The sequence below is a fragment of the Ovis aries genome, chromosome X, assembly GCF_016772045.2.
Source record: "Ovis aries strain OAR_USU_Benz2616 breed Rambouillet chromosome X, ARS-UI_Ramb_v3.0, whole genome shotgun sequence".
NCBI lineage: Eukaryota > Metazoa > Chordata > Mammalia > Artiodactyla > Bovidae > Ovis > Ovis aries.
This window is the reverse complement of record NC_056080.1, coordinates 80,776,931-80,790,262: the sequence shown is the minus strand read 5'-3', so window position 1 is coordinate 80,790,262 and position 13,332 is coordinate 80,776,931. Positions and strand designations below refer to the sequence as shown.

General features: G+C 59.1%; 1 protein-coding gene across 1 annotated transcript; it reads left to right on the top strand.

The window, feature by feature from the left end:
- Positions 1-5,026: 5,026 nt before the first annotated feature.
- Positions 5,027-11,272, top strand: LOC114111638 (extracellular matrix protein 2-like). The gene is made up of 8 exons (XM_027963449.2): positions 5,027-5,399; positions 5,727-6,008; positions 6,295-6,410; positions 6,734-6,866; positions 7,084-7,241; positions 8,103-8,242; positions 10,096-10,422; positions 10,860-11,272. Exons 1-8 carry the CDS (start codon positions 5,027-5,029, stop codon positions 11,038-11,040), a joined length of 1,710 nt encoding a protein of 569 aa, XP_027819250.1. The 3' UTR covers positions 11,041-11,272.
- Positions 11,273-13,332: the final 2,060 nt, after the last annotated feature.

Sequence of the window (13,332 nt, the reverse complement as noted above, 5' to 3'; positions counted from 1 at the left end):
CAAGAATACTGGAGTGGGTTGCCATTTCCTTCTCTGTACTCTGTAGCACAGGGAACTATATTCGATATCCTGTGATAGACCATAATGGAAAAGAATATGAAAAAGAAAAACTATATGTGTGTGCGTGTGTTTATAACTATACATTTTTCTGTACAGCAGACATTAACACAACATTGTAAATCAACTATACTTCAATAAAAAATTTTTTTTAAAGTCAGATCACATGTAGCTCCTCTGCTTAGAAATCCACAGCAGTTCCCTGCTTCCTTCAAGGTCAAAGGCAAAGTCCACTGGCCACACTTTAATGCGCTATCAAGCTAGCCCTGCAACCCTTCCCCAGCCTCACCCCTCACTCAGCCTGCTCCACCACACTGGTCTCCTTGCTGGTTCTCAAAGTGGGCCAAAGCCTTTCCTGCCTCAGGGCCTTCACACTGCTGTCCATCCTCCTCGGGGGGTTCCTTACTGGAGCCCTTTTTGCATGGATATCTCCTTTTTACTCACATCTCAGCCCAAACGTCAGTTTCTCACAGTCCTCATCCTGCCGAAAGTGTTTCTTCCTACCAGTCACCGTGGCCAGCCCCTTTCCTTCTGATGGGGTCCTCATGCACCTCAATAGACAGCACACTCTGTGAGCACAGGGAAGCTGGCCATGTGGTTCACCACTGTACCGCACACTGTGCCAGGCATGGTGTCTGGCCCACTGCAGGGGCTCAGGAATGTTCTGTGAGCAAAGATCTGTTCTCCAATCCTCCCTTGACAGGAGAGGAGCTTTCCGCTGTGCAGTTCTAAGGAGGCTTGAGGGACGAAAGGGCATTGCTTTGTCATCCTCTAGGCTGCCAATTTGAGTGAGTCCTGACTCATGAGGGTATGTGTGTTCTTGGGGGGCAATTGCATGTAGACAGTGGGCCACGTGGAAGGGAAGAACCGGAGGAGAAGAAGCAAGACTCCCTTCCTAGCCCTCAGAACCTTGAGATTGTGCAGCCAGAAGCAATTGTGATCATCTCATCCAGTTTCTATACGTCCCTTCCAGTTCTCAGATTCTAGAACTTTCTAAAGAGACCATATCCACCACAACGAAATGGGGAGACCAAGGCCCTGAGCAGGGAGGCTTCCTCCTGACATCACATGGCTGAGCTGTCCGGGCAGAGCTGGGAGACCAAAACCCTTCCAACAACCCTCAGGCTACATCTCTGGTTCCTGGAAAATCCAGACACCAGGCTCAGGGTTAGTGTTGGCCTGGGGCCCTGCCTGTCTCAGCCCAGTCCACGAGCAAGCTCTGTGTGCCGGCTGTGCTCTGTGAGGGCGGCTGCAAGGTCCCCACGATGGCCAGGCCCCTAGATACTGGACAGAGTAGATGGCCAGGTGGCTGATGAGCCCCCAGTGGGAGAAAGGCAGCGAGGACAGGACTCCATGGGACTGGGGGGCTGAGAGTGCTCCAGGCCTCGCCCCTTCCTGCCTAGGTGGGTAGGAGCTTAGGCCTCCCTCCTCCAGGCCACTGTGCCAAAGAAACCTGGGAACAGGCTTCCCCCACCTCCAGCCCAGCTAATGGGAACCAGATGGCAGGATGTTTAGTCAGCGCCTGGGGAGCGGCGCGAACAGGGGAAATGGGTTGGGGGCCAGGATTCCAGAATCCATCCCCAGGCAGGGGGAGGGTCAGAGCCGGGGCTCCCACCAGTCCATCCATCTCCAGGGGCCCATCTGGGTCCTACCACGTCCTCAAGCAATGCCCAGATTGGGAGGCAGGAGACCCGGTCTCCGGCATCAGACTTGGGCCAACCCTATCCCCTCTCAGTTCCTTCTCTGTACTGAGCGGGGAGGGATTGGGCTCAGTGGTCCAGGATCCCTGGGCAAACCCTGGTCTCCTGTGCCTACATTCTCCCCATCCCCCAGATTCAGCAAAACATTAGCCCAGGATATCCTGTGTCACCTATGAGCACACAAGCAGATGATGGCTTCATCTTTGGCTCCCAGGGAGCTTGATCACAATCCCCAGACTGTCTCTGTCTCATGGTCCCAAATTCAGTTCTTAACCCAGAGCCCCGGATAGGATGGCAGACCCTGTGTGGCTCACGTAGGACTGTTAGGGGGCCCAAGGGCTCTGGGAAGGCAGTGCCTGCTGTGTCCTCACCACATCTGGCACTCGGGACTCAGGCTGTTCCCCAGGCACAAAGGAAGACTCACTTGTAGGGGGAAATCTGTGCCCTCTGCCCCATGCTAGGTCTCACACATTCCTCCCTGGCCCCGGACAGATACCTTGAACCCCAGATGGCTACAGGCAACTCCTCCACAAGCCTTCCTGGCCCTGTTCCTCACTCCTCCCCCTCTCCCCTCCACCCAAGCCTTGCCCACAATTAACTCATTTTTTAAGATCGCTTCCAAACATAAGTCAATGCTGGACAGAGCTGTAGGAAAAGCTTCCTCAAGGCTGGCCCCAAAGAGCCATGTGGTGAGACCCAGCCGCTTTGCCAGCCCCCGCCTGCTGCCACAGCTGGGCCTAGAGCTGGGGCCCTCTGAGGGCGGGCCAGGGAGCTGTGGTCAAGACACCCCTTCTTTTCCCCTGCTCTCAAACCCCATCCCGACCCAGAGGGACCCATCTGCCTGATGTCAGCAGTCCCAGTGGGACCTGGAAACTGTTAGCCAAGAAGTCTGTGAGGACCTGTGAGATGGCCTCACCCAGGCGGCTGCCAGGTTGCCCCAGGCCAAGGGTTACTGAAGAACCTGGCTGCCCTGGCCCACACACACTCCCATGTTGGGGTGAGGGCATGGAGGGGGCCTGCAGGGTATATGTATACCCACCCTCCATTTTACAGAGGAAGAGGTGGAAGCCTGGAGGAAAGGGAACTGCCCAGAGGTGGGGGGCACTGGGGCCCCATCCCAGCTCTGCCCACGGGTTCTGTCTCCCCTGGAATTGGGAGGCCTCAGCATTGGCAACTGCATTAGAGTGGCTGGAGCCACCATGGTTTGGGTGGCCTGAGAATCTGCCCTGGCTCCCAAGGACGTTGGAGGCCCTGGGGTGTGTTGTTGGCTCTCAAGGCCCGGACCCTCTCTTTTCCCAGCCACTGAGGTAGGACCTGGAAGCCCAAGGTGGGCAGCCCCGTCTGTGGTGGGCCTCACAGGTCCCCCTGTGTACAGAGACAGAAGCCCTATTCACGGGGGCCACTGGGTCAGGGCCAGTGGAGAATGAATGCAAGCTTCTCAGAAAAGGAGCGAGAGTGCTCAGGTCCAAGAAAAAAAAAAATCAATCTCTCTTTCTCCTCAGATGAGAGCAGTGGATTTTGCGAGAAGCGGGGGGCCAGGCCTGGGGAGGCGTTTATTGGGGGACAGCCTTCCTGGAGGAGGGCTGGGCCAGGTAGGGGAGGCTCGAAGCACTGTAGCTCTGGGAGCCAGACTGTCGCCTACTGCCCCACTGGTGTTCCATCCTTCCCAGCCTTTCATCTCTTTTGCCAGCTCCAGCGACCATGAAGAGGGTGCTACTCCCCGTCCTGGCTCTCTGGGTGGGGTGCTGCCCTGGAGGGGCCTTGGCCAAGCAAGTCCTTGGCCCGAGAGGGCCCGGGGTTCGGCCAACCCCCACAGGGCTGCCCACCCTGCAGCCGCCGCCACCCAGCGCATCTGGGCCCCCAGACGGTGAGTAAGTGGCACTAGCAGGGAGGCTGGCATGATGGCACTCTCCCCCACTACCGGGACCCCCACCTCCAGGGCTGGTGCAGAGGGAGAGCAAGCAGATTCACCCTGAGGCTGCCCACCTCATGACCCCCCATGAGTGTTCCATGCAGGGCCACAAGGGACCCATGAGCCTCAGGGAATCCATTCCTGGAGGGCAAGGGGGCATGGTGGACTCTGAGAGGCCCTTGTGCTGATTGCCCATGGTGGGGACAAGGGAGAGAAGACACCCCCTTGCCAAGAGAGGCTGCTGCAGCTGGATCTGGAAGAATGGACCCAGGTTTGCTGGTTGGAGAGTACAGTTGGCTGCCCTAATGCCTACCAAGGGGACCAGGAGAAGTGTGGGAGGCCAGAAGTGGAGGCCCCGCCCAGGCCCAGGGGTGGGATGGGAGGGGCCCGTGAGGGGACCCAGTCCCCTACCCACTGCAGACAGCAGGACTTGCAGGACAGGCCCATGGTCAGTGCTGGTTGAGGAGGGGCTACCATGCCGTGAGGGGCTTCCCCGGGTTGCTCAGCAGTAAAGAATTCACCTGTAATGCAGGAGACCTGGGTTTGATCCCTGGGTGGGGAAGATCCCCCTGGAGAAGGGCATGGCAACCAACACCAGTATTCTGGCCTGGAGAATTCTATGGACAGAGGAGCCTGGCGGGCTAGAGTGCATGGGGTCACACAGAGTTGGACACGACTGAGGGAACTAAGCATGCACGATGCAGTGGAGGGGAGGCCTGGATTGGGAGACTATTATCCCTATTTTGCAATGGCTGACAGCCCCTCAGAGTGGCCTGTAGGCTCTCCTCACCCTCAACACCTCCTCTCCCAGTAGGCACTGGGGCCTCCACCTCCAGGAGCAAACTGTGCCATGTGGCAGCGACCCTTCATCTTCCCAGACGGGATCCCTACCCTTCCCTGCCCAGGAAGAAGCCACAGGGAACTGGAGACACAGGAGCAGGCCCCACCTCTCTGCATAGGGCAACTGAAGGTCTCCTGGGCCCTTCATAAGGGCCCTGCTGGTGCCTTGTCCCTGAAGGATCCCTGGGAGTTCTGAGAAGCAGGCAGGGTGACACGGCCTGCTTATCACATTGAGAACCTCTCTCCTAATCGGAGTCCCCCACTCTGGCACCGTGAAAATGCAGGTCGGAGATCAGGGAATCTCTGACACTTGGTGGCTTTGGGTTGGTGACAGAAGGCCAAGAGCTCCTGAGGAGAGAAAAAAAAGGCAGAAGTGAGGCCTGGGGAAATACAGGAGAGAGACAGGCAGGCCAACGGCTTATCTCCCTCCTCGGGAAGGAGGTGCTGCCTCCCAGGCACACAGGGGTCCCAGCCACCCCACCCCAAACTGGCTCCTTCTGCAGGTCAAGTGCGACCCATGCTCACGAACGGGAGCCTGGACAGGCCTGACAACGGGCAGCTGGACAGGCCACCGCTGCGGCCCACCTCCAAGGAGAGAGCCCCCAGAGCCTCCACCCAGCCCACAGTCCCTCGCTGGAAGGTCCTCGCCAGACCCAGGCTGACCCAGAGGAGGTCGACACAGCAAGCAACCTGGGAGAACAAACAGGGCCACAACCATGGGGCCAGCACCATGCAGGTCCACCCCCAGGCCACAGATATAGCCAGGCCTGGGGTGGCAAGAACCCCCCAAGCCCAAGAGGGTGCCATGGTTGCCAAGAAGGGCCAGGGTAGGCAGGTCGGAGGCCGGGAAACCAAGAAAAGGGGCCCAAAACCCCAGAGGTCCCCCAAAGGTGAGGACTGGCTTCAGACACATAGCCCAATCACACTGACACCCCCACCCACTGAGACCCCCCACCTGCTCTCAGAGTGCCCAAGCTGAGTGCCCCCATCTGCAAGGCAAGAGGGTAACCCTCCCCAGGCAGATCTTCTACCCCAGCCTTAGGGCCCCAATTTGGGCCTTTGCCCTTGGTGCTGAGGGCAGGAGGCCCAATGGCCTGTTTTTCTGGTACAGCTGGCTGAGTCACTAGCAGGTCTGGGGAGCCCCGGGAAAGACCTTGCTCCTCAGTGGGGCCTTGTTGCCATGTGAGCAGGCTGAGGCCTCTTCTCTTATCCTCCAGGGGCCCCCCAGCAACCCAGGCCAGCAGGCTGGTGTAAGAAGGATCATAGCCGAGGCGAAGGGGGCAGCAACACCTCGGAGACCACAGGTCATGGGTGGAAAAGAGCTGGAAGCAGGCGAGGGCAGAGCCCTGGGCCTATAGGCCCAGGCACTGTGAAGTGGATCATGCCCTCCCTGCCAGCTTCCTGCCTCCTGGCCCAGGCGGCCATTGCCTGCAGCAATGTCAAGATGAAACGTGTCCCTGCCCTGTCCGACCCTGCCCTGACCACGCTTTACTTGGCAGGTGGGTGGGCCCGCTTTCCCACACCTACTCCCATGGCAGGGATAGAAGGACATACACTTAGGTGTCCACCGCAGTTGGTCTTTGGTCCCCATGGCTGCCACCCCGCCACGCCTGGGGACGACTCACCACCCCTCTGACCTGAGAGGCTCTGACTGTGTCAATCAGAAGAGCCAGCTCCTTCAAGGAGTCTGTCACTGCGGCCTCTGGCCTGTGTGGAGGAGGTACGGAGTGGCAGAGTGGAGGGGGATGGAGGAGCCGGGAAAATGGCTGCCTTGTGTGTGTGCAGAGAACGAAATTGCCAAGATCCCAGCCCACACGTTCCTGGGACTACCCAACCTGGAGTGGCTCGACTTGAGCAAGAATAAGCTGGATGCCCTTGGCCTGCACCCCCATGCCTTCAAGGTACACAGCAGCCCCTCATCTTGGTCTCCTAGGGGGGCCAGTGCCAGGGGCATCAGTGATTTAGGGTGACATGGTCCATAGCCGGGAGCATGGAGGCCAACACAGATCCTGAGGTCCCCCAAGGGACCAGCACTCTTGGGAGAACCTGAGTAGAGTTCTAGAAATCTCCAGACAAGCCTGGTCCAAGAGGGAACCAGGAAGCCATGATGCAACCCAACCAGGGTGTCTGTGGGAAGGACGAGCCTAAGGCCACACCTGGATGGCCCAGCCCCAGCCAGTGGCACCCCAGTCTTTTAGCTTGGTCTTCTCCTCTAACCTCCTAGAATCTGACGCGGCTGAAGCGGCTGAACTTGGATGGGAACTTGCTGTCCACGGTGCCAGCCTTGCCCACTTCCCTGCAGGAGCTCAAACTCAATGACAACCTTCTTCAGGGCCTGGAGTACAGCAGCTTCCGGGGTGTGAACAGGCCCCAGGGGGAGGGGCCAGGGGGAGGGGCCAAGCAGAGGCTCCACCCAAGGCAGCCTCCCGGGGGACAGATGGGGAGCACCAACCCAGAAAGGTGGCCCTGGCCTCCAGGGCCAGGGGGGTGTCTCTGGACCTAAGGTGGGCAGCTCCCAGCCAGCCTTCTGAGCTCGGCAGTCAGTTCACCTGTCCCCTCGGCCTGCTGCCACAGGTCTCAGCCAGCTGCTGACACTGGAGGTAGAAGGGAACCGGCTACATGACGGAAACATCTCCCCCCTAGCCTTCCAGCCCCTGCGCAGCCTGCTGTACCTGAGGCTGGACCGGAACCAGCTTCGGACCATCCCGCCCGGCCTGCCAGCCTCCCTGCAGGTAACTACGAGCCCTGAGGCCACGAGAGGCAAAGGGAAGTGAAGTCATTCAGTTGAGTCCGACTCTTTGCAACCCCAGAGACTGTGGCCCACCAGGCTCCTCCATCCATGGAATTTTCTAGGCAAAGAGTACTGGAGTGGGTTGCCATTTCCTTCTCCAGGGAATCTTCCCAACCCAGGGATCGAACCTGGGTCTCCTGCATTATAGGAAGATGCTTTACTGTCTGAGCCACCAGAGAATCCCTGGAAGTGAGAGTCACTCAGTCGTGTCCAAATCTTTGCGACCCCATGGATTATAGAGTCCATGGACTTCTCCAGGCAAGAATACTGGACTGGGTAGCCTTTTTCTTCTCCAGGGGATCTTCCCAACCCAGGGATCGAACCCAGGTCTCCCACATTGCAAGTTGATTCTTTACCAACTGAGCCACAAGGGTAAAGCTGTGGCCAAAAGACTGGAGTGTCTGCCCGCAACAGCTGAGCCAGCTGCCTGAGGGGGCAATTTTGATGCTAAACCCACAAGGCCTCAGCACCAAAGAGCCTTTCCTCCGCCTGATGAAACCTTCCTGGAGTCCAAAATTGAGCCTTGAGGACCATTGTGGACCTGCCAGGTGTCCCTGAACAAGGCTCATGCCCTCTCTGGGCCTCATGATCCCTGGTGCTTGGAATGCCCTCTGAGCCTGTGTCTTGCGGGACTCTGAAGAGTCATGGTACAGCTTGCAGGTGTCAACTGGGATCTTTTGTACAGCTGGCCACATCCCTGAGAGGGGCAGAGACAGTGGGATCTAGTGGAAGGGGGCAAGGAGCTGGGCTAGGCCACCACTGAGTGGTGGGTGGACTTGCTTACCCTGAACCCTGGCCCTAGGAGCTGCACTTGGGCACAAATGTCATCGAGGAGGTTAGAGAGGGCACACTGAACCACAGCCACAGCCTCAGTGTGCTGGTTCTCAGCAACAACCGGCTCCAGGAGGACCGACTGGCACCCCGTGCTTGGATCAATCTTCCGTGAGTACTGTGGTAGCCCTGGCACTGGCCAAGTTCTGCCCCCATGAGCACAGAGATAGAGGATGCTCACAAAGGAAGCAGAGAGTTATGAGGGAAGGCAGAGAGACTTCACGGGGCCTGGTGGGTCACCTGGGTCACCTGGGTCCTTGCCCAGGGTTCAGGGTGGCCTGGGCCCTCAGTCACCACCTGCTCCTCCAAGATTTCCGTCTGGCCTTCCCACCCGACAGAACTCCCAAGGCCACAAAATCCCTCCTCTGCCCGTGCCCAGAGGGAGGGCAGTCTAGGTGCTGCAAGCTGTCCCCATGCTGGGTTTAGCTAGGAAGCAATGGGGGCAGGAAGGGGCATGGAAGAGATGGCAGCCACAGGAAAAAGGCCTGTGAACTTCCTGGGGCAGCCATAAGTAAGTACCACAAGGAGGGTAGCTTAAAACAACAAAGAGCTCTGTTCTTGTAGTTCTGGAGGTCAGAGATCCAAAATCAAGGTGTGGCAGGGCCGTGTTCCCTCCAGGGTAGGATATCTTCTGCCTCTTCCAGTTTCAGGGGGCTCCAGGTGCCACTTGGCTTGTGGCCACATCACTGCAGTCTCTGCATTTTTCACCTGGCTTCCCCTCTGTGTCTGTCTCTCCTCTTCTGTCTTATAAGACCACCTCCCATTGTATTTCCTGCCCATCGTAAAGCAGGATGATATCATCCCAAGATCCTTCACTCACTCACATCTACAAAGACCTTTTGGCCAAATCAGGTCACATACACGGGTTCTGGGAAGCCATATCTTTGGGGGACACTAGTCACCCCACTATAGGAAGAAGAGTCCAGGATGAGTCCCTATGATCTCATTTGGATGGCTGAGTCAGGTCACCAGCAGGAGGGGCTGGGGAACAGACAGGGCCTTTACAGGCACTGCCTAAAGAGTCAGGATGTGACCCCAGGACTGGCCAAAGGGCTGGGGAGGGACAATCCTTGGGGTCTGAAGACAACAGAGGCAGGGCAGGGGTGGGGTGAGGGAGGGGTTGAGAGTCCGGACCGCCATTTCAGGGACCAGAGCCTCCCGCCCTGCACCCTCGTGTTCCAGGAAAAAGTTACTAGGACGTTTGGGTTTAATTATTCCTTTTTCCTCTCCCCCTCTTGCCAAGGGGGCAAAGGAAAGCAGACAGCAGCCTAGGGAGGGGCCGCCCAGCCGTGTTCTACTCCTGCCACGGGGCCTGGGCAGGGGGCTGGCGGCCAGTCAAGCCTAGGCCGGTGCTGGCCAGTTTTTCTCCGGCTGGTAGACAGAGAGGGGGCTGCTGGCTCGGCAGGCTTAGGAGGCACCAGTGACCCACCTGCTTTGGATGGAGGATGGCATCCACCCCAAGGCCAAAGAGCTGACCCCACCCACAGGGGCTGGGTGAGGGGGGATATCAGTGAGAGAAGCCACTTGCCTTGCCCCAATCTGTTCCAGAAGCATCACCACCCTGTGCTCCTATTTTCCCTCCCCATCAGTCTTCAGCTTGCCTTCAGCCTGGGTAGGGCCAAGAGGTCGAGAAAGTGCAGCGTGGGGACTACCAGGGAGATAGCTCTTGGCCCAGACCACTGGCCCCTCCGCTCGGGCTTAGGAGGGAGGGAAAGGAAAGGGAAAGGAAAGGGTCTTCCATCTCTGCCCCAAGGGCCAGCCTCACTAGCTCTGCAGTGAGCAAGGGAGGACCCCGTAGACCTTTTCCCAGCCTTCGTGGACAGAGGGCACACAAGCCAGACAGGGCCTGGCCCTCCCCAGCTGTTGGGAGACTTGGTGGCAGCTGCCATCTTGAAGCAAGTCCCCACCCTCCTCTGGGGCTTGGACCAGGGGCCACCGACTATAGCTCCCCTACTGCACCCCAGGAAGCTGGAGGCCCTCGACCTGTCCTACAACCAGCTGGTGCACGTGCCCTCCTTCCTGCCCCGGGGCCTTCGCCACCTGACACTGCACCACAACAGCATTGAGCGCATCCCCGGCTACGTGTTCGCGCACATGAAGCCCGGCCTGGAGACCCTGCACCTGGCCCATAACAGCCTGCGCGAGGACGGCATCGACAGCGTGTCCTTCCTGGGCCTGCAGGCCTCCCTGGCTGAGCTGATCCTAGACCACAACCAGCTGCAGGCCGTCCCAAGAGGTCTCCTGGGCCTCCGGGCGCTGCAGGTGCTGCGTCTGAGCCACAACAAGATCAGGTAGGGCTGCATCCCGCTGTTCCCTCACCCCACCCCGCCCTGGCCTGTCCCCACCTCCAGTCCGGGAGGGAGGCAGCTCCACTGAGACCCAGAGACCCCGCCTGGCAGGCTGGCCAGATGTTCTGGCCTGTGGACTCATCACCCAGGGGCCCCAGAGGCCGGCGGCAGGACTGTGGGGTCATCCTTCCCTGCTTCCATGGGCCCATCTTGATTGCTGTGATTGGAGGCCATGCCCAGAGGCTGGTAGAAGAATCTGGGCCAGGGGAGGGCAGGAGAAGTTCGGAGCCCCAAGTAGCCAGGTGACCCTTCACCCTGGGCCTGGTGTCTGTGCCTTGGTGTCCCCACCATCCACTGTGGGGCCATGCTTTCTTTCCTCTACCTGATGCCTGACTCTCCTTTCATGGGTCTCGGCTCCTCCTGCAACCCCTCCTCCACAGACACGTGCCCCTGAATTCCATCTGTGACACACGTGTGGCCCAGGACTCCAACCTCATCTCCACGCACCTGGAGAACAACCTTATTGACCGGCGCCGCATCCCACCCACTGCCTTCTCCTGCATCCGGGCCTACCATAGCGTGGTCCTCGAGCCCCAGCAGGGGGAGGGGGAGTCTGCCTAGCCCCACTGCCAGCCTTCCCCGCCCCCTTCTCTTGGGGGACTGGAGGTGGCAGGAGCCTAGGCCCAGCTCTGATGGATTGATGCACCACTGAAAGAAAGTTCTAGAAGACCCTGCTGCTTCAGATGTGCCCACATCCCATTGACTGCCGAGGCCCCTTCACTCAGTAGATGGCCCAGCCTGGTACGGTGCTGGTTTGGACCTGAACATAATAAATGAATCTCATTCAAGCCCACTTGCCTCCACCGCCCTCCCTCCTTCCCTCTCTCCTGGATCTCAGCTGCCTGTACACGCTGGCACTCCAGGGTGCATGGAGCCCTCAGAGCCCACATCCTGGACATGGCTTCATCAGCAGGAGGTTAAGAGGGCCTGATTCTAGAATCTTCTCCAAGAGCCTCCCCACCCCCACCCTCCCTGGCCAGGGTCCTGAAGTCCCCTTGCAGCTTGGCCCAAAGCCATCTAGAGGCCCGGCTCACCTCCACTGTTCAGGGAAGCATCACTACCCTCTTGTCCAGGAAGCGTCTCTGTCCCAGAAGTGGACACACACAAGAGGTGCTGACTGTCTGCCTGGTAGGGGAGACAGCAGCTAGCTATGAGTGCTCAGCCCCGCCGGGCCCTCCAACTGAGCCCGTTGGAGGTCATTGGAACGGTTCACAGCCCCTGCCCTGGGGCATGGGGAGCTCATGGCAATATGGCGGCCAGAGAGAGAGCATATGACAGGCACTGAGGATGCAGCGCAGCTGCTGGATGTGAAGGAAGAAGTGCCCACTGTCAAGACCTTGCCCTGCCAGCGCCTTGGCCTGGGGTCTGGGCCTGGGAGCTGGAAGTCCTGCATCAGTCCCATTCTGTAGTCAGCCCCTACATGCCTCAGCCCTGAGTTCTGAGCAGAGAAAAGGCCAGACTCTGGCAGGGGGCGGGGAAAGGCCTGGGAAGCTGGCGGAGTGTTTGCTTTGGACTCATCCTTGCATTCCTTTTCCTCTTGGGCCTGGGCCCACAGATATGGCACTTCCTGTTTGGACTGGGTCAGAGGTCAGCAGCCCTTGAGGCACTGGCCCCGTGGGGAGGCCCCCGTTGCTTTCCCAGCTCTCACAACCCCTCCTCCCCAGTCTGGCTGCCTGCCCCTCCAGCCCCTCCAGCTCCAGTTCAGTCAGCCCCTAGTCCCCTCCCCAGACTCAGAGTTCTGCCCCCCCCCCCCCCCGCAGGCACAGGAAGTTCAGGCTGGGCAACCCCCACCTCCAACTGCTCTTACCTCCCTACTGAGCAGACCCTCTGGGCTAATTCCACTTCACACAGAGAGTGCTTGGCCCTTGGGGCTTCTGTCAGGTGGACTGAACCAAGCAGGGACTGGGCAATCCTTCCATGACCCTCCTCAGCCCCGAGTGGGTATTCACCATTGAGCTCCCCAGAAGCTGACTCAGAGGCGAGGAGAGGTGTGAGGAAGTCTCCTCGGAGGCTCTTGAGGGGAGAGGAGAATAAGAGTAGGCCCAGAGAGAAGCTGGTATGTGACCAACAATGCAAGACAAGCCAAGGCCCACAGGTGTCCTGGACCCAAGCTGATCAGGAGCTGGAACAGGGCACAGGACTTTTATACCCCCTGTCATCATTAGGTAGGCCTTCCCAGCAAAGGAGGGGGTGACTGGGGCAAAGACCCTCTGTTCAGCTCAGACAACTCCCCTAGAGGGCCAGGATGTCAGGGCCTTCAGTTCTATCCAGGTGGTGTCCGTGGTGGCATGACCCCAAGGAGGGTGACAACCCCAGACAGACCCCAAGCCAGGGGAGCAAGCACAGTGCAGCCAAGACCTGGCGGCAGGACCAAGCCCACCCTGTACCCTCTGTTCACTGGTGCCTGCTGGCAGTGGTGCCCAGTGGTGGGCATGGCCCAGTGAGTAACCCAGAAACACTGGGCATCAGAGGGTTCCTCATGGTCATCACGGTGATGGTGGTGATGACAGGGTAGGGGTGACTATATTCAGGTGGTGAAAAGCAAGGCATTCATCAGTCCCTGGACCAAGGTGGCAGAGGTCTTCCGATGGCAGGGGTACGACTGAGGATGAGACCAGTGGGGACAGTGGGAACCAGGAGCAAACACAGAGGCTAATGGCTGCTAGGAGCAGAGAAGGGGGACAGGGAACCAGGGGGCACTCCTTCCAGGAACCTCAAGGGCCCCACCCCACGTACAATCCCAGAGTCCTGCCCACTGACGTTCTTCCGGCCACCTCTTCCTCCTGCCCAGGGCTCCAACCCAAGGGCCTGCCACCCAGTCCTTCAAGGGGCTTCCCCCAGCGGGTTCCAAGC